Source organism: Myxocyprinus asiaticus, chromosome 27 (assembly GCF_019703515.2).
Source record: "Myxocyprinus asiaticus isolate MX2 ecotype Aquarium Trade chromosome 27, UBuf_Myxa_2, whole genome shotgun sequence".
Taxonomy (NCBI): domain Eukaryota; kingdom Metazoa; phylum Chordata; class Actinopteri; order Cypriniformes; family Catostomidae; genus Myxocyprinus; species Myxocyprinus asiaticus.
Window position 1 is genome coordinate 10485242 of NC_059370.1, and position 20472 is coordinate 10505713.

The following is a 20472-nucleotide window of genomic DNA, read 5'->3' on the forward strand; positions in this document are numbered from 1 at the left end:
CAAAACTTAGCTGCTAAAGCTGGTTGACCAGCATGGTCTTTCAGGTGAAGCTTGTGGACTTGCTGGTTAAGCTAGTTAAGAAGCCTTTTGGGAACACTAGCAAACTAGCAAGCTAGAGACTAGCACTTAAAACACAACATCTGAATTTTTTTCAGCAGGGTTTTAATGAACAAGCATCACCAGCCTAACAATGACATTTCTAATACACATTGTAGTAAATATGGTAATTTTGTAAGGTTTACATCTTACCTTCAGAGGGGTCCAAGCGTCGCGCCCGCCGCCCATGTTTGGAGTTGTTGTGGACGAACATGTTGTCTGAAACAGCCAAGACATGGCCGTCTACATTCACTGTGGTGGACACCACCACCTATGGAAACAACAAAACATGTTTAGTTTGGCTGGTTGTCCAAATGTACCTTACCAAACCAAACATTTTTCGGTAGCACTTTATTTTACAATACTGTTCTACATTTACATACTATATATTTACAATATTAATTACAAAATTACAATAGTAATTACTAGGTAATTACCCTAAACCTAACCCTAACCTTAACCCATATTAAGTAAATGTAGTTACCAAATATTACTCAGTACTTTCTTGGGTGAGTACACTGTAAGTATACTGAAAGTATACGTACTGTAAAATAAAGTGCAACCCATTTTTCTGTATATCTGTACCTGAAATCGCCTCATGTCTCTGGGGTTCCCTGCATTTTTCAAACAGTTCTGGTTACACTTTAAGAAGAATTTCAGGAAAAATCTGGAAAAGAAAGAAAAAAGAAAGTATTTTATGAGAGACTTGACCACATGAAAACACAAGCATTCACATGACTTTAGAGCTGAAGAGAGTTGCTCTGCACCTCTAGTGTCACTCAATAGAATTGCAACAAAAATGATTGTTTTCAAAGAGGTTTCCCTGAACACTCTTGCATTGGTCAGCAAGTGGATAGTCCCACCCCAAACTCACACCATTGGTTTATCCAAGGTCGTGTGTCAGGACAACATTTTGACAGTGATATAGAGCCACACTGTTTACCATTTTCAGGGAAATCAACCTTCAAATGGCTTACTTATTGTTGACTCTGCAAAGATACAATCAAGTATTTTCAAGTAAATAAAAAATTGACACACTTCAACTTTAAACTACAGGAAAGAACAGCATCAAAATCATTTTCACAGTCAGGAATATAAAACCATGCGTTCTATGCAGCATGCTAACAACCGTCAAAGAGTGATTTAGCCCAGTCTCAACACAGACTCCGAAAAGACACTCTGTGTAGACGAATGATATGTAATTAGAGATGAGCTTTATATTGAAGACTAAATCTGCCTTGTTGATTTATTTTTACATCGGCCTGGCGCTATTGATCGGGAATGGATATCAATGAAGATGAGTTGTAATAGCCTCCTCTGCTGGAGGTAGGCTACAGTAAGAAATGGATTGCAGTCTTAATGCATTTCCCCTGGCTGGTAATATCTATGCATTCATCTCCAGAACCATAAGCATCCCACTATTTTGATGGAGTGCTTTCCTTTTAATTGCCACATTATCACAATAATAATCCAGGCAGTTAACAACCAGCAAGGTCACAGACAGCCATGTCACATTAACCACAGGATAACCTCCGCCACGGAGTGCGTGGAGAGAGGGATGCTGGGAGAAGAAGCGGCGAGAAAGCCCTGTCGGTGATATAAATGGTCGCCATCTGCAGACGGCATTGATTTCTCACTAATAAGACAGTAACAATATCTTTAAAAACAGACATTGCTAACTCAAGCAATTTTTTAGAACCTCACTTTAACACGTGACATAATCACAATATATACTTTAACCCCATCAGTACTCTTAAAGTGAATGCCCAAAGAGAGATAAAAAGAGATAGAAGCAAGAGAGAAATCTAGCAAGTAAGATGGATAAATAGAAAGAAAGGGAGAGAGACAAGGTGGGAGAAAGCCTGCTCTCTTTGGCTAGTATCGACTGATACTTGATCTGGGTTGCTCTGTTGGCTGCTAATGCCCTTTATGGCCATGGAATACAATAATATGGGGAACCCATCCCTGAACTCCATTCATATGATATTGGAGACCTTGGAAGGAGAGATATGGATCAATAAGGATTGAATTAAAACACAGCAGGAGACAAGGGCTGTAAGTGAAGCTCTTCTCAGATATTAGAGGAGTACTGTGTTTATCAGCAACCCAGTCAAAATTTGAAAGTAGAGAACCCTGCATGGATCGGGTTGAAACCTGCCCTGCTTAGCCAGTTCTGGAACTGCAGAGAAGACGGAAACATGGAATATGGGTAAGAAAGAGAGAAATGGATAGATGAGGGTGAAAGAGGGAAAGAGAGAAGCGTGTGGGGGGGTGGGGGGAGTTGGTGGGGGAGATGGGCCTGTGATGCGAGAGAGTCTCGTAGGTCTAGACTTCTCCATCTGCCACTGGGCAGGAGTTGACAGGGAATACGAGATTCCAGGTCTCATCCTGGAAAAGAGGCAGCACTTCAAAGCAGGTCGGCTCCCTTCGGATCGGGGCAGGACTAGCCTAGTGTTTGGAAGTGTGTGGGATGGGGGGGTGGGGGAGATGCTTTTAGATGGCAAGGCTTGGGGTGAAATGGAGATCTCAGACAGGAAAATGGGGCCGAGTGGAAAGACAGGAGCAGGGCAGATTCAGAAAGGGTCCAGTGTAACTAACAGACATTAATGGGGTATTCCGGGTTAAATACAAGTGTACACTCTATCCACAGCATCTGTGGTCTGCTGTTAAGTACCACCGAAAAAAAAAATTTTGCCCATCAGTCTGTAAAAAAAAAATAAAAAAAAATGTGTTGACATAAATGGATATGCAATGAAAGTCTTGGGGCCAATTGTTGTACGCATGCCCAATAGACTTCCATTGTAAGTGCATAGCTGTCTATGCTACCTTAAAATTACAATTTCAAACATAAATGTCTTTGGAATGTGCCATTATAAATTACTTGACATAACATACATACAGTATATATACTTCTTTGCATCCGCATTTTTGGCCAGTTTTACAAATAAAAGATTGGAAGTGAATGGAGTCAGTCCATAGACATTAAAATAAACAATGTTTCAAAATATAGCCACAAGATGCTAACATTATAGATGATTTTAGTGTGATAGGATTAGGAATTTTCCAGTGTTATGGTGTTTACCAGATTACAGGGATTACTGCCGTTCCATTTCTATGACAATGAAGTTTTGTTGAAGTTTTAATATTGGATATTACTCTAGGCAGAAAAGGTTAGTAAGCTATTTAATCACACTAAAATCATATTAACATGTAAACAGTTTACTTCTTATGGCTAAACTTTTTAAACTGTTTATTTTAATTTTAATGGACTGGCCCCATTCACTTCCATTGTAAGTGCCTCACTGTAACCATGATTTTCCTTTTGTTTTAATTTTTTTATTTTATTTCTACTTTTTTAAATAAACAAGGGACGAGTCAAACTTATTTTTTGAGCAAATCAAATGTTGTCGATTGAACTTAACTTGAGTATAACCTGCAACCTTTTAGATTTTTTTTATTTTTATTTTATTTTTATTTATTTTTATTATCACTGATTTTTTTATTTTTTTTATTTTATTATTATTTATGGTCATTACAAACCATATATACTTAATCATATCATATAATGATCACTTTCACAGAGACACAAAGTGTTTTTAACTCTTAGTGTGGATACTTGTCACCACCAAGTCCCCTACGGGCCTTTACAATGAAATATATTGTACCTGTGATACAAAGACCCCAGAATGAAATGAACTGACAGTCATAGGAAAAGACAGAATGACAGAGTAGGCAAAATTGAGGTGTGAACAGGGAGAGAGAGAGAGAGAGAGAGAGAGAGAGAGAGAAACTAAGACTAACTCTCACATTGAACCTCTCCCTTCCCATCTAAAACTTATTAAAACAACATAAATAATTAATGGCCTTCTAGAGCCAGGGCTCGGTTATTAGTCTCAGTGTTTCTTTCTCTCCATCCTTCTCTCTGTCCCTCTTTCGCTGTCACACTTTCTCTCTCAGGCTGTCTCTCTCACTCTCTCTCTCTCACTCTCTCTCTCTCTGCTCTTAAAAAGTGGGTAAAGATAATGAGGGAGTTGGCGTCTCTGTTGTAAGCCGTCACCTCATTACGCTGGCCTGCAATCAATTACAAGGGGATGTGTGGCCCTGTCAGTCCCTAATGTGCCTCCAACACAGAGTCAGGAATTACTGCTGGTCTAGAGCACCCCCTCCACTTCTCGCAGTCTCTAACTCAGGGGAATGGCATGGAAGGGGTTCTGGGCCGGAAAGAGACCAGAAAGTCTGGGCAGGTAGCTTAAGACTGTGAAGATCAGGGTCCATAACTTGTGGCTCTGTGAAGAGTTATACTGCAGCCCTTCAAGAGACTATTGTAGCATCACTTACTACTGAGACTACTGAGACACTTCCTGACCACTTACAACAAGGCTTCAAACTGGAGTTTGGATTGGTTTATGCTATGTGACACATAGTGATTTCAATATTAAAATCATGGATTGGTTCAGGTTCGAGTTAGAGGTTAAACTTCATTTATTTGGAATTAAAAGTCTAATGTTTTTGTACAAGCTATCTCATACTATTTCTTACAATTTCGTCATCTATACTATTTTTACTACTTGTCGAGTTGAGAGAAGGCACATGTGAGATTACTAGGGTCTTTATCTCAGGAGAAAACTCTGAGAAGCAGGAGAACTCCCCATTTGCTCTCCATTCAGTCTCATTGCTATCTAGGAGACAAAAAAATAGATTTTGTGAATTTATTTCCATTCACACTCTACAAGAATGAGATACTTTAGTCCCTCCTTATAGTAAAAAGTACTGCTTGATGTATCTGCCATGTTGATTTTATGAGTATATGCAAAAGTAATATGTGCAGGCAAACAAACCGGCACCCATACAGTACATACACGCATGTAAGCACATACACTCTAACAAACGTCCTCACATGATGTGTGAAAAAGAGTATCTCTGTCTGCACACCCATCGTCTCACACACACATGCACACGTCACTTGAGTCTCTCACTTATTATGTTAGGCAAGAAGAAGAAGAGGAAGAATAAAAAAAATCAATATTTCAGCAGAGGTATTTTTAAAAGCTACCATGGCTCCAATTCTTGGCCACCATTCGCAGTGAGCGTTGTTGCTTTCTATGAAAAACTGCACTTCTGTGGGATGGTAAAAATGGGCAGAAATTGTGCAGATCTCTTTTATAGACCTGGCATTGGATTAGCACCCTGCATTTTGTTCATTCACAATGTTCCTCTCTTTCAACACACTGTAATTCTGCTGAACAGATATCCAATTACATCACAAAAGTGACAGAGTGACAAAAAGGGAATCAAAACCCAAACATTTGACTGCGCTTGCAACTACTGGTCCTCTGGAAGGCCTAGTTGTAGCTGTTGTTTAATTATTTTAAAGCCATGCAATACAGTTCCCTGTCATAATTTAGCGCCATCCATTAATTTATTTTGTATAATAGCATAGAGAATGTTTTGGGAGTGACCAGAGCTTGTAAAATCATATGATTGACTTTCTCCCAATTTCAAAATCATCTCTGAAGACAAGATACTGTAGTATTAACAATAAAGGTGTGCAAAATGGCAAGGAGTGGGTATGTGTGTGTGAGAAAGAGAGAGACTGGGGCCCTCCTTTGCTCTCCTACACGTCATCAATTATTCACTAGCCAAGATGGCAATTATAGGACCGTGTACAATCAGAGTAAATAATTAATAAGGCACTCAAACAGTCTCTAGAACGGATCTTTGTCTCTCTCTCCTCGATCTCATCCTTTACACTGCTTCTAACGTCTGCTCCCCTGGCCTCTTACCTTTGTTATGAGTACAAACACAGTTTACACAGCTCACAGACTCCTGCACGTATCAGAGACGCACATAATGAGCTCTGATTTAAGGTGGCTGAGAAGCCATTTCATATGCATTTTATTCTAAATAATATTTCTTAATCAGGATAGTTGCTTCTGGGGAGTTTGTTAAACATCTATTGGGTGATAAACAGAAGGGAATTCATGTATATTTAAAAAAAGTATGGGGGTGGGTGGGGGGAATCAAGATGGCATCATAGAGTAGACATGTTTTTCAGGGAGCTCCGTTGACATCACTTCAAATACTCATCAGATTTATGCATTCACTCTATGAATTCATTCTATATATTTTGGCAGCTGCTGTACAATGTCCCTAGATCACTATTTCTCTAAAGGATCAGACAAAATGCCCAGATCTAAGAAGATTTCCTCAAAGAGTTCTGCTAAATGTGACGGTGAGCAAGATGCTAATGTGGAACACAAGAACACGAATATACACGAGGAAGAGTGTTCTGACTCAAACTTTACTCGGGCTATGTAGAGATTAACCGAAAACATCACAAAGGTTATAGATGCAAAGGTGGACACTGTTCTAGCCGTGATAAATGAACAAACGATTCAATTTCAGGCATTGGTGGAACGAGTTGGGCAGGCAGAAGAACGAATCGCCAGTGTGGAGAATACAACGGATTCATTGCAAACTAAGGTCGCGGATCTATAAAAGAAAATGGGCGAAATGTCAGAGCACATTGATGATTTGGAGAATCATGGGTGTAGATGTACGTAATTTGCACCTTGTTGGCTTGCCTGAATGCACAGAAGGAAGTAATTTGGTGAATTTCTTCTAAACCTGGCTGCCAGAGTACCTGAAAATGACAACTAAAGCAGGTCAAATCAAACTCAATTGTGCCCATCGAACTTTGGTGCCAAAACCTGGACCCAAATAACGTCCCAGGCCCATTATCATTAAGTTCCATAACTTCATGTACAAGCAGCATGTGTTGACCGCAGCGCGTCGTATCAGCACCGATCTCGGTCAGAGCACTGATTCGGGGCCAAGAATCTCTTTCTTCAATGACTATTCTGCGATGGTGGTTAAGAAACGCAAGGCTTTCGATGAGGTCAAGAACCGACTAAAGAATATAAAGATAGAATACACCCTGCTGTATCCTGCAACTCTGAATCTGTCTGTGAACAGGACAGAGAAGTGGTTTGTCAAACCAGAGGCGGCCGTCGTATTTATTGACAATCTAGACTCTAGACTTGGCTAGATTCTCAAATCATTACAGACAGTTGTTGGGTGTCTAAACAAATTTTGCATGATGTTTTAATCATTTTTATTATTTTTTTACGGGTTTGAGTCTATGTCAACTGATCTGATGATACGTGAGTAGTATCACTAAACATTGTTCATTATTTTACAACTTGCTGAGAGAACGAGTGGCATAGAGTGATTTGTGTTTATCCTATGTTTAGGCATGTGAGCTGGGTTTGGGTAGGCAGGTGGAGGCTTGCCAAAGACGAGAAAGTGAATAGTTTCCCCTGCATGTTGTTTTGATTCAAGCAGTTTGCTTTGTTCTTTATATTTTGTTCTATTGCTCAGAATTTTCAAATGCATATTTGCACGAACAGGCCTTGATGTAAACGGTAATATGTTTATACTGATATTAGATATATTTAATGATGTCCAGTATGCTTAGTATTTGCACTTGGAACATACGGGATATTCACGGAGAAAAATACTTACTTTCATGAAAAAAGTTCATACTGATATTGCCCTTCTGCAAGAAACTCATTGAATGATGCAGAACATTTAAAACTACAACAGGGTATTTTTGGACAGGTTTATTTTTCATCATTTACATCCAGAAGTAGGGGTGTTGCTATCCTCATCAAACGTACTTTGCCTTTTAAAGTTTCAAGCTGTGTTAAAGATAGGGATGGTCATTATGTTATAATTAAGGGTACGTTACAGGGACAGGCTATTCTCATACCACACATGTATTATCCTCCAGCTCATCCATCTGACTTTATTACTAAAGTGTTTGTGGACCTTTCTGTCATGTCAGCGGATTTGACGATTGTGGGTGGAGACTTCAATTGTGTGATGAATCCATTTATGGACAGATACCCACATAGTTCTGCACCTCTTACAACTCAGGCCAGGTCTCTTTAGGCCATTTGCAAGGATCTTGGTTTTGTTGATGTATGGAGAAGTATTCATCCTTTGGATAAAGAATATACTATTTTTTTCTGCTTCCTATTGCTGTCAGTCTAGATTAGATTACTTTTTCTTCCTAAAACTGACCTACATTTAGTTACATCTTGTAATATACAAAGTAATTTACTTTCGGATCATGCTAGTATGACCATGGATTTACTACTTAGCAGCCTGGTGGTGTGGTCTAGACAGTGAAGACTACTTAATACTATGACTCTTAGGGACAGTTCCTTCTTAGATTATCATTATTATGGGAACCTGTAAAGCTTATGCAAGAGGGCTAATTATTTCATATTCTTCCTCTATTAAACATCAAAGAATGGCAAATCAGAGGGCTTTGGATTTGATAAAGAAAAACATTATAACAGTTCTCCTTCAGCAGACTTATTGAAGGAGTTACAGGCAAGTAGATTGTCACCTTACTGCGGATGCAGAGAAGAAAATAAGATACTTGAGACATTTTATGCACATAGAGATAAGTCAGGGAATTATCTAGCATATCTTGCAAAACAAATTGTAACATACCAATTTATTGTGACTATTGTTGATTCAGACAACAATAGTTTTCATGATAATAGAAATATCAACAAGACTTTCAAGGAATTTTATATGAATTTATATTCATCTGATCTAACAGGAGACCATCTTAAACAAATGGATGTTTTTTTCTCCTAGATTAATCTCCCAACAATTTCAGGAATACAAGAAGATGCTCTTAATGGCCCAATTACTAGACAAGAGATTATAATGCTATTATTGGTCTAAAAAATGGAAAGTCACCAGGACAGGATGGGTTTTGCTGTGAGTTTTTTAAAGAGTTTCAAGATTTGCTTGTTGATCCATTGCTTGATATGTTTAATTATTCTTTTGTTGTTAAAGAACTACCTAAGACCCTTAAAAAGCTAACATTTCTCTTATACAAAGAAAAGGTAAAAGCCCTGATTTGTGTTTCTCATATAGACCAATTGCTTAATTAAATGTTGATCGGAAATTGCTTTCCAAAATTTTAGCTTTGAGCCTTGAAAATATCCTGAGTTGATCAAACAGGATTTATACAGGGAAGGAATTCTTCAAACAATATTGGATGCCTCCTGAATGTTATTTAGGATTTTAAACTAAAATCCATAGATGGGCTTGTCCTCTCTTTGGATGCAGAGAAGGCGTTTGACTGCATTAAATGGTCCTATCTTTTTTACGCTTTGGAGAGATTTGGCCTAGGTGACAATTTTGTTCAGTGGGTTAGAGTGCTATATACAGATCCATGCTCTGCAGTTCTGACAAATGGGCCTACAGCAGATCAGAATATTTTCCTATGTACAGAGGCACCAGGCAAGGTTGTCCCTTGTCACTGCTCCTATTCGCGATTGCTATAGAGCCACCAGCTGAAGCGATTCGATTGGCAACGTCTATTTCAGGTTTACAGTTGGGACACATACATCATAAATTTATGCTCTAAGATACAGCAGGATTTAGAGCATTGGAATTCCTTGCCTATCTCATGACTGAGACAAAAAGCACTTGTAAAGATGAATGTTTTGCCCAGATTGTTGTATCCCATTCGAATGGTCCCTATACTATTTTCAAATAGGGTGAAAAAGGGTCTGAATAGTTGGCTCAGCTCCTTCATATGGAGTAAACGCAAACCTAGATTAAAAATGCCAATACTTTTCTTACCAGGTGCTATGGGTGGTTTAGACCTTCCAAATATTTAGAAATATAAGTTATGCTCTCACTTGTGATACATTATCTGATTGGGTTAGGAATGATATCTCTTCGATTTGGCTTGATATTGAAACCTCTTTTTCACGATTTCCATTAAAAGATCTTCTTTTTGTTAAGAATCTCAAATGTATAAGAGAAACATATGACAACCCTATTATAGTTAATACCCTGAAAGCATGGAGATCAGTTTGTCATCTTGAAGGAAGAACTAAATTAACTTCCTCCTTTACCCCCATACTAAATAATTTTGACTTCGTCCCTGGGATTACGGATGAAGGTTTTAAACGTTGGTGAAGCAGAGGGGTGATTAGGTTAGGAGACCTTTTCTTGAAAAACATGTTGATGTCATTTGAGGAATTGGTTCAGAAATACCAACAACACAAACATTACTTTTTTCGTTTTCTCCAATTAAGACACTATATTACAAATAATGCAACCCTTATTAAGAACCCTGAAGTATCTTCTATTCATAACTTGTTGTTTGCAACATCTGAGAAGATGTCTCTGAGTTTATTTTAAGGTTCTATGTGTTTTACATCATCTGTTGATACACAGAGGGTAAAATCTATATGCGAAGAAGAGTTATCAATTACTATTGATGATGATACATGGGAGGAAATTTGGTCCCATGCTAAAAAGTTATCCATTTGTACTCGTAAAAGAGCAATACAATTTAAAATTATCAATAGATTGCATATTTCCCCCAGCCGCAGGCATTTTTTTAACCCCTCCCTTTCACCCATATGCTTAAAATGTCAAACTGAAATAGGCACTTTAACACACTGTATATGGTCATGTAGTAAATTGCAGAGGTACTGGTCTTTGGTACTGGGTGAAATGGAAAAGATTTTTGATACTCAATTGGAATTTGACCCTGTGTCATTGGTGTTGGGAGTCCCAAGCGGACACATTAAAACATCTGCCAAAAGGAAATTATATAATATATTAACCTTTGCTGCAAGAAAGAATATTCTGTTGAACTGGATCAGTGATAAGGCCCCTTTGATTAAAAGGCGGCATAAGGTTATTTTTGAATTGATTCCACTGGAACATCTTACTTTTGTAATACATTTAAAAACTCATCCGTTTTATAAGGTATGGACCCCCTATTTGTACTATTTAGAGCCCCATCTCTGCTCTATTATGCTCCAAGGAGTTTTGAAATTTTACACCCCCTTGTATATTTATAGTATTTTTTTTCTGACTCTATGTGTATGGGTTTTTTTCACTGTTGTTTGTGTGTGTGTGTGTGTGTGTGTGTGTGTGTGTGTGTGTGTGTGTCTTTTGTACTCCAGTTGTGTTAAATTGAAAAGCTCAATAAATATGTTTAAAAAAAGTATGAAATAATCAACCTGTGAATGTATGACTTAAATTATTTTGATATCTCATGTCAACAAATAAAAATAAAAAAACATTTTTAACTATTGACCTATTAGTGCCTAGATCTTAATCTATAATAATAATAATTCAAACTAGATTTGTAATTTTAGAGCAGTGCTTGCACATGTAAAAGTCAGCACCACAAGGCAAAGGTGTAGTGGGTGGTTGCCAATTCGTTGCTATGCATTTGTTAAGGTGTTATGAGTGGTTGTTAGCATGTTGCTATGCAGTTGTTAGGTTGTTCTGAGTTAGGGTTGTGTCACATAGTAGTCTGGACGTCTTACATTTTGGCCAAAAGAAGGCAAAAAACTTGAGGGAGAAAAACTATACAATATTTTGCACCTTAAATACAGCTTGAGTCCCATCTTGTACGTCTAGGGGATTTTTCACCCGTTTTTTCAAAAATCATAAGTCGGATTGCTTAGAAAACAGTGCATGATGAGTTATGTGTTAAAGTTTAATACTTCGGGTAAGGATGTTGCTTTATTACAGATAAGTCCTTTAACAAAGATGCAGAATTCCTGGAGTCAAGGATGGGGAAATAAGGCCATGCCTTCTTCCAAAACATCTGCTCTTTGGGAAAGAAATTAGAAAGACAAAACAACAGAAACAGACGTAGGCTACAGAGAGATAAGAAATGAAAAACACAAGGGCAGATCCTTGCAAAAACAGTGATGGTTGGATGTGTTTGTTTGGACCAGTGAACAGTGTCTCAGTGTCTGTTTGTACTTAACAGCAAAAACTGAAGATGAGGCAACTCAAATCACACACACACAGACATACGCACACTCCTCCCATCCGATCAAGTTTCTCAAGACCCTCCTTAGCTTTATTTTGGCCCCTGTTGCCATGGCAAAGTACATATTTGTACCTCCAATTGAAATCAATCCATGACATAATGCAATAACGAGCTGAGAGCACGTAAAACACGTGAGCGCCATTGACCTCAGAATGAAGGAATGGATCAGAAATTACTGCAAGCTGCACTTCCTGAACAGAGCGCAGTCACTTATTACAGTCATAACCAAAACTCCAAAAATCTGCTAGACTCTCACATAAGCTGTTATGCCGACAGAAACTGCACACTTCCTTGTGAACTCTGAATCATTTTGCTGAGCACAATAAATGCAATATTTAATGAAACAACATACATCTTAATTTACTGTAGCTGCTGTAAAATGTCAAAAATGACATTGCCCAGGCAAAAGTAGTAGTTCTAACAGCAGATTAGGTCTCCATGAACAATAATGTGTGAAATGGGCTTTAGGTAGAAGATATGGGTGGGAAAGATAGGGTGTATGAAACAATTGTTAAGACAATGTTCAAACTGTTAGGGAGGTTACACAGTGTGTTATGCACCGAGAACAATATGACTTTCTGCAAGAGGATATTGCCAGGTGAGTTCAGTGATTTACATTCAGAAATCAATCTACAAATGATTAGGGTTTTTAAAGTCTAATTTTTTATTTTATTTTTTTGGGATTTTTGCTAATTTTATTGCACAAGTCAGATTTGAATCTGTGTCTCCCATAGGAGCACCTGGCTCAATGTGTCTGGAGCTAACCACTAGGTCATGGCATAGCCTCATTTTAGCAATGCATATTCCGTCAAAATTATCAAATGCCATTAGATTTGCAGAAGTCCCTTATCCCACCCTTTTTGAAGAAAATGGCCAAAGTCAAAAGAGTCCACATCCAAGCTCTCTATGATATCATGGTTCCTAGATATGTCTAATGTCCCTCCTTCATTTGAAGTATGTGGGATTTGGTCACCCATTTGGCAGGTAAACAATTGTAAGCCCAATCACTTAGAAAAGAGATAGCTCACCTCCCCTCAACAAGCCTCTATAGCACAAACACTATAGCACAAAAACAGTTTATAAGATCACAGGAAACAGAATCTCCTTGTAGAGATACCCTAGTCCAACAGACCATTGTCTCATTGTCTCTTAAGTCAAGAACTCAAGTGAAAGATCTCTGTCTGGAAGCAGAATATCTACTTCCCATATCCAGTTACAACACTGTCTTCCATCTCAACCATCATGGTTAACAGCCTGTCCAATCAATCAAGTCAGAGTAGGGAGAGACGATGGTGAAAAAGAAAAGAAAACAAAGAAAATCCCTGCTTGATCTGTGTAGGCTGACAGCTCTATCCAAGCCCCCCAGTGTTGAAATCAAGCTGTCACTCTTCCTCCATGGAAATAGAGGAATTGTGCGCTCAGATTTAAATACCGCCTATAATAGCTTCCCATCTATCAGGCCGGCTGGCCGGTTATTCTTAGACACATACATTAGCCCTTGGCCCAGATAGGAATGTCACCAGATTAAACATCCAATTTGTTAACCGGGCCAGGCCAGGGGTGCTGCTTCTTGACAGAACTTACAAACAAGCCCAAATGGCCCCATTTTTCACCCACAGGCCTGCTGTTTTTTTTCCTCAGACAGAGAGAACCACTACTGATGGAGTGAGACAGCGAGAGCATGGAAAGGTTTTTTGTGGGTGGAAAGACAAGTAGAAATGGTAGGTGTTTTCTATGGCCACTCAATCTCAGGAAGAACCATAAAAAAGAAAGTGTCTGTTGTGGAGTATTGATGTCTGGAATATTCCCTCATTAAAGCACAAAGAAATTTGACATTTCGTGGAAGTGTACAATAATGCTCGGTTTCAAAACCTAGTGAGCTGCCTAGGCATCATATGCACATTCCCAACTGAGATAACTAAGATAACTCATTTAGCCAAATTCCAAGGCAGCACAGAATGTATCCTTTGTGGAGAATGCAATCTCAAAATGATCACTATTAAAATGATCACTATTTGTTAAGAAGTCTTAACTTGCAATAAGTTTTTTTTTTTTTTATTAATGTTGTTATAACTGCATGTCAATGATTTGTGACACAATTGTAAATTACTTATTGGTCATAAATTAATATTTATAAATCCTTAAAGGAATATTCCAGGTTTAATATGACTTAAACTCAATTGGCAGTATTTGTGGCATAATGTTGATAACCAAAAAAAATATATTTTGTCCCTCCTTTTCTTTAAAAAATCTAGAATTTGGATTATAGTTAGGCACTTACAATGGAGGTAAATGGGGCCAATCATTAAACATTAAAATACTTACTGTTTCAAAATTATAGCCACAAGATACTGTATATCTTTAACAAAGGAAACATTAATGCAAAGTGTTACTTAAATTAGACTAATGAGGTTCTTGGTCACTTAAAAGCCAGTATGAAGGTATTAAGCACCAATGCAGCTCACTAAGTTAAGGAACAGAGCTATAGTCTCTCTCACTGTAGAAAAAAACACCTATACATTTACTGTGCAGAGTGGCTTCTTAGCAGGATCACTGTCCATTTATCATCAGGAATAAGAGGAAATAAACAACACATTGTAAAAAGAGTGTCTTAAAGTCCTGGGAATCAGAAGCACTCTGTGCTGTCATACCGCACTAATCCTCAGCAGCGGTCTTGTCAAAGCCCAGCGAGTGAGCAGATATATTCACTGAAGATGAAGTCATAGATTAGAGCGAGTGAAGGCCCTGTGGACAGATTGGGAGCATATTGGAGAACAGAGGGAGAGAGAGACAACCAGATGCCACCAGTTAAAACCCTGCAGAATGGGAGACAGAGTGAGAAATACGGCCGTCCAACACCGCTCGGCTGGTGGAAGCCGTCCGTAGGGAGATATCTTATTCAGTGGAGAGATTGAACGAAGCGGTGAGGTCACGGCATTTTACAGGCTTATAGAATCAGACCGTCCATACTTTGACTATTCATTGAGTTAAATTAATGCTCAGTATTTGCATTATAAAAAATACCTTTTCCTGTAGCTCAACTGGGGTTCCTACAAACTGGGAACCAACAAACTAATAAAATTTAAACCTTGAATGCCGTACAGTATGCCTGTACAGTAAGTTGTTAAAAGAAAGTTATATTATTACATAATATATTAAATTATAAATACAGCAGATTTGGCTTGGGTCCCTCCTTTAATGTAGTTGTTGAGATTTTTTTACCTGTTTCATCATCCGCCAGGTAAAAATCATAAGACTGATTGCTTCGGAAAATAATTGCACACCTCTCCTCAAGAAGCCACACAAACTGAGGTATCATTCATGTCTGTTGCACAAACGGTGCAGGTCGAGTTATGTGCCAAAGTTTAATAATTAGGCTTAGGGGTTTTCAAAATCCCGAACCAATGGTGGGGAGTAGTTAACTAAAAGTAGCAACACTACTAACTTAACTAAAAAAAAAATCAGTAGCATGAGAGTAGCACAGCAATTTCAAGAAACTAAACATTTGTTTTCTTTAAATAGCTTCATTGTAGTTAGCTACTTTTTGTTAGAAGCTTGTAGTGTTGCTAACTGCTTTTTTGAAAGAGTAGCTTGGCTGTAGTTGAACTACTTTGAGTTATGAGGAGCTTGTAGCTTGGAAAGCTACAGTTTCAAAGTAGCTTTCCCAACACTGTCCCTAACCCTTAGTATGAGCACTAGTAATACTGATTATGCAGTAGTCAAAACTAAATTAGGGGTGAGGAATCAATAAATGAGCAACCAGATGTGAGAAAATTGTGCAAATCTCTGCAGCATATCCAATTCTTCTAACTGTCTTTAATGAGAGCCACAGTTTTAATAGAGAGATCTAAAAACACTCACCCAAATTCTTCTAACACTGTAGATACTCGTAGACTCTCCAAAATGCTATTACACAGTCAGATGTTTCTGTATTTGAACCAAAGCCAAATGCTAGGTAAATCGGGGCTAAGTGAAACCATAATATAGTAAGAGTTTTTCAAGATTGGGAGAATAAAAGAGAGTCAGTCAGTGAAATAGCTTCTGCCTCTTTAAGTAGAAACTAATATAATTTCTCTCACGCCAGCAAACAGGAGTATTTTATTATTCAAAAATCGTTCTTTGGGGGAAAAGTGATTTATACCTCACTTTATCTGTCAGACAAATGTTTCTCTTTATGGCTATTACCATTCCAAACCGGCGGCAGGCAACACAAAACTAATATAGTGTGTGAAGTATTTAATTAAGTATCTGGGTAGGGATGGCTGAGCGTCTTGCTTTATTGAACCAAAATTAAAAATAACTCCTCCATTTGAATAACGCCTGGGGCTTGCCTCTCATCTGCCTCATTTTAATATCACTCATGCCACTTTAACCTTTTCAAGCACCATGTCAGTTGTTTGTTTGTTAATCAAGATAAATCTGCACTTGCACACACATTCTCAAACAAGTTTAAAAAAACCAAGTGTTTTTGACACCTCGTAGCAAAGGAACACAAATACCTCCAGGTCAGTATGCTGTTTTTGCTATATTTTTTGAAGTACGGGAGAAGAGAACGGGAATAAAGACTAGTAGAAGTGAGATGTATCAGCCCTAGATATAGTATGTTGATGAAATGTGCAGATGATGCAATGGTTACATAGTAAATGTAATTTGTGTGAGCTTTGAAGTATTTACAAAGTGGTGGCCATGTTGGGGGGCATCAGACATTGCTTTTAATTAAACACGACTGCAACACAAATAATGAAGGGAGAGAACTTATTCTGAATGAGAACACCACACAAAACAAAATCTAATTACCACAAACGGGGCCGGGCTGCCAGAAAAGATGAAAGTTTGTTCTTAGAGTGCAAGGGAGAATGAGATAAAGAGAGAGAGAGAGAGAGAGAGAGAGAAAATTCCAGATGCAGGTTTTAAAATCACAGAGCAGACCAATATTATCCATCTGTTTGGCACACCTCATTCTTTGCTGCATTGAGGAGACGGTCATGGACAAGGTGAACCCAGCATCAACATCTGGCTGTGTGCTGGCCTGGACAGAACTGAGGATGGTTAAACACTCCAGAGGAACACACACTCAGAGTTGCCAATATCTTCTCTGAATCTTCCTGAGCAGATTGCCTAATCAACGGCACACATTTCTGAAGGCCTCACTGAGCAGCAAATGGTACGCACACTTTGCTTCTTGATGCCACTTTGTTTAGAGGAACACAGTGTAACAGAAGATGGTACAACTTGCCAATCAGAAATAGGTCATTGGTTCTAGTCCCCGGAGAGGGCTTGAGTCTTCTCACAAAGTTCTGAACTTATTACTGTAGGTCTGTCCAATTTCACATTCTTCTGCATTGTTGTGCACCATTTTGTAGTTTAATAGTCAGAGTAGTGTGTACATACTGACAAAGAAAACGAGAAGAAGAGTACAATGAGTACCAAGATGATGTACTTATTCAACCAAAAATATAAAGTGTGGAATGTTGGACACTTTATACAATCATTGATTGCAGCTTTCCCTATGTAGCGTAGAGGTAAAGTCCCTTTCAAGGCAAGGCAGTCCACTTGGCAGCCATCTTTGAAACACTCCCAGGCAGCTATTTTCTATGCACACAATGGGCATATGAGTACAGCTCTTATCTACAAAATGGTCGGTCAAGATTGCGGTCAAATGGTATATTTCAAATCAGCAGTATAATGTATTTCAGATCAAGCAAAAAAAAAAGAAAAAAGAACAACAATTTTTTAGGCTGGTCCAGCTAATGCACATGCATGTTCTTAAGGTTTCTGATGATGTATCTATCAAAAAGGTGATTGGCTCTTTTACCTGTCTGCCACATTGCAGACTGATCTCATAGTGAAACTGGAAACAGTAGGTTGACTTTTCTTTAGCTAAAATCAGTCTGTGCTTACCAAATTTGAAACACTGCCCCCAGTAGCCAAAGTGGTAAGTGTTGTTGGATGTATGGGCATGTGTGAGCTCCATAATGTCCACAGAGCAGTGGCAAAAGCGAGTTGTGAAGTTAGTGTTTTGAGATGTACAGGCTGTAATACAGTAAAGAGGAATGCATATTTTTGGAATGCAAACTGTACCTGCCAGCCCAAACCCCAAACATAATCCTAATCATTAGTGAAGTAAAAATGTCATGTTAGAGTTAAAAATGCAACCTCTGAATCATGCTCATCACTGATTATGCGAAATCAATTACTTCCTGATTTCAACATAGGATCCGAACCTGGGTCTTCCACACTGCTGACACAACATGCTTCAGGTCACACCACAGGGTAAGGTATACACACTAGTGCTGATGCAAATAATGTGGTCGATCGTAGGGTACTGGAACTCTTGGAAACAACATGCTGACTTCCTGTGTGATCATGTTCCATATTGGGTGTTCCGATTTATTCTATTTGTTTCAATCTGGGTGGTCCATCTCGGGCAAAACAGTCTCTTCAGAAGGTGAGAGTATATCATGACAAAAAAACAAAATGCTATCTTGTTCACTATCTTGACACAAAACAATTTCACCATAGTGAACATAGCAACTATTGAAACCTAACAAATTTTAATTGAATGCTTTACTGTCACACCACGCTGTGTGAATATGTAGGATTTGAGACGCAGTCTTGGACTGAGGTTGACTAACGTGCTAAAGCTAGTGGCAACACATCATATATGTTTGAAACAATTAATCAATTTAACAGATTACACTGTGACTGCGTCTGAAACCAGGAAAATGCTGCCTCCAGAGGCTGTATACGGAGGTAGGAAGGGATCAAGGCACGTCCGAATCCAGTGTTCATGCCACATCCTGTCTACTGAGATACCTTCATCTGATTCATTTTTGAAGGCAGCATAGATGTATCCTTCACTGCCTTGAAATCCCATTATCCTGTGCGCGCGGATCCATGAAGGATGAGCTGGAAAAAAATGGTGGCCGAAGTGGCAGTTGAAAGCCAATCCGTGTATAATGCACATTTTTTTCCCACTTTTTCCAACTTTTGATTCCATTTCTAGCAAGAAATTATGACGATGGCGATAATCAGTTGCTGGTATCCTAGCAACAGTGACGTTATGCTGCCTCAGTAGCCTGTCCAAAACCAGTTTCTGGAGGTACCTTCTTACGAAAATGCTGTCTGTTGAGTCATTGACTGATAGGTCAGTGAGGAAACAAGGCAGCTACCTTTGGTTTCGGATGCAGCCTGTGAATTTGGCAACAGTAGGTCAAAAGTTCTGCTGCTAAAATTGGTCTGTACTTACCAAAATTCAAGTCACTGTCCCCAGTGACTGAAGCTGGAAGTGTTGTTGAATATTTGGACACATGTGAGCTCCAGTTCCTGGTTGTCCATAGAGTGGCACCAAAATTGAGGAATATTTTGGTTGTAAATTATTTAATTCAGTCATCAGGAATGTACATTTTATTAACTCTACTCCCTGACCCAAACCCCAACCCAAAACATAACCGCTAATGGAGTACAAATGTAATCTTAGAGTGAAAATGCAACCTCTGAATCATGCTCACCATTGTTTATGTGAACGCAATTACTTACTGGTTTCCGTGGGACCAGAGCCCACGTTCAGTGATATCAGTAGTGGGAAAAGTGTTTACGTGTGAATTGGTGCAAAAATGTCTGATGGGAGATGCCGTTTGTATGTATTTCGGATGAATGGGGTTGATTTCAGGGTACATTCTGAAGCATTATGTTGATTTCCTGTGTGATCACGTTGAACTAAAAGAGGGCAAATTCTTCCATGTTCCATTTAGGATGATACTATCCATTGAAAATGCATACAGTAGATGGCCGTGTACATATTGTTCACAGTGTAAAATACATTATTTGAGACACATTTAGTGTGTGTGAGTGAGGAGTTTGGTCTCTTGTTCACTCAGGCAGGCTTTGAGTGTACACAGCTGGGCTGAGTTTGGCTTAATGAAAATCTGTTCTGCAGCGCAACTCAGAATCCAGGCTCCTGTAGCCAGCCCTGCAGGTGAAGACTTTGTGTTTTGATTCATATTTCGTGGAAATTTGACAAATGCTAGTCCACGGCTCTTTTTCCGCATTTCTCAAATCAGCATATCGTCTGATGAGGCTCAGGGTTGCCAGAAAAGCCCTAAGTGATGAGTGAGCTCAGAAGTGAACAAGTAATCATATGATGGTGATAGAAAGCTGCCAACGCTGGAAAAGAGAGGTCAAACGTTTAGCCATGACTGCCTCCAGATTGCAAACTTACACCCACTGAACACAAACTGTCTTTGTTAAACAGCAGAATGGATTTACTTTATGTTCTCGGGGAGGGGAGTTTCGCTCAGATAGTGTATTGATTTATCAGAGGCTGGTCACTTGGGATTGTCAATTTAAACTGTGGTGCACTGTGGGGTTCGTGGTCATGTGATTTGTATGCTGTTAAATCCAGCGTGACTAAAGTAGACTGTATGGTTTGTGTTGGTATACAAGTGTTGTGTGATTATTAGTGATTACGAAGGAAA

General features: G+C 38.8%; 1 protein-coding gene across 3 annotated transcripts in view; it reads right to left on the minus strand.

Annotated features, from left to right (window-relative positions):
* The window catches only part of LOC127417602 (transcription factor COE3-like), a 123315-nt gene that overhangs the window by 37313 nt on the left and 65530 nt on the right, over window positions 1–20472 (minus strand). For all 3 annotated transcript variants that reach the window (XM_051657639.1, XM_051657640.1, XM_051657638.1), the window contains exons 7-8: window positions 682–763; window positions 250–367 (exon numbers count right to left, since the gene is read on the minus strand). In XM_051657639.1, the coding sequence (XP_051513599.1) occupies window positions 250–367; window positions 682–763 (200 nt within the window). The remainder of the gene's footprint in view (window positions 1–249; window positions 368–681; window positions 764–20472) is intronic.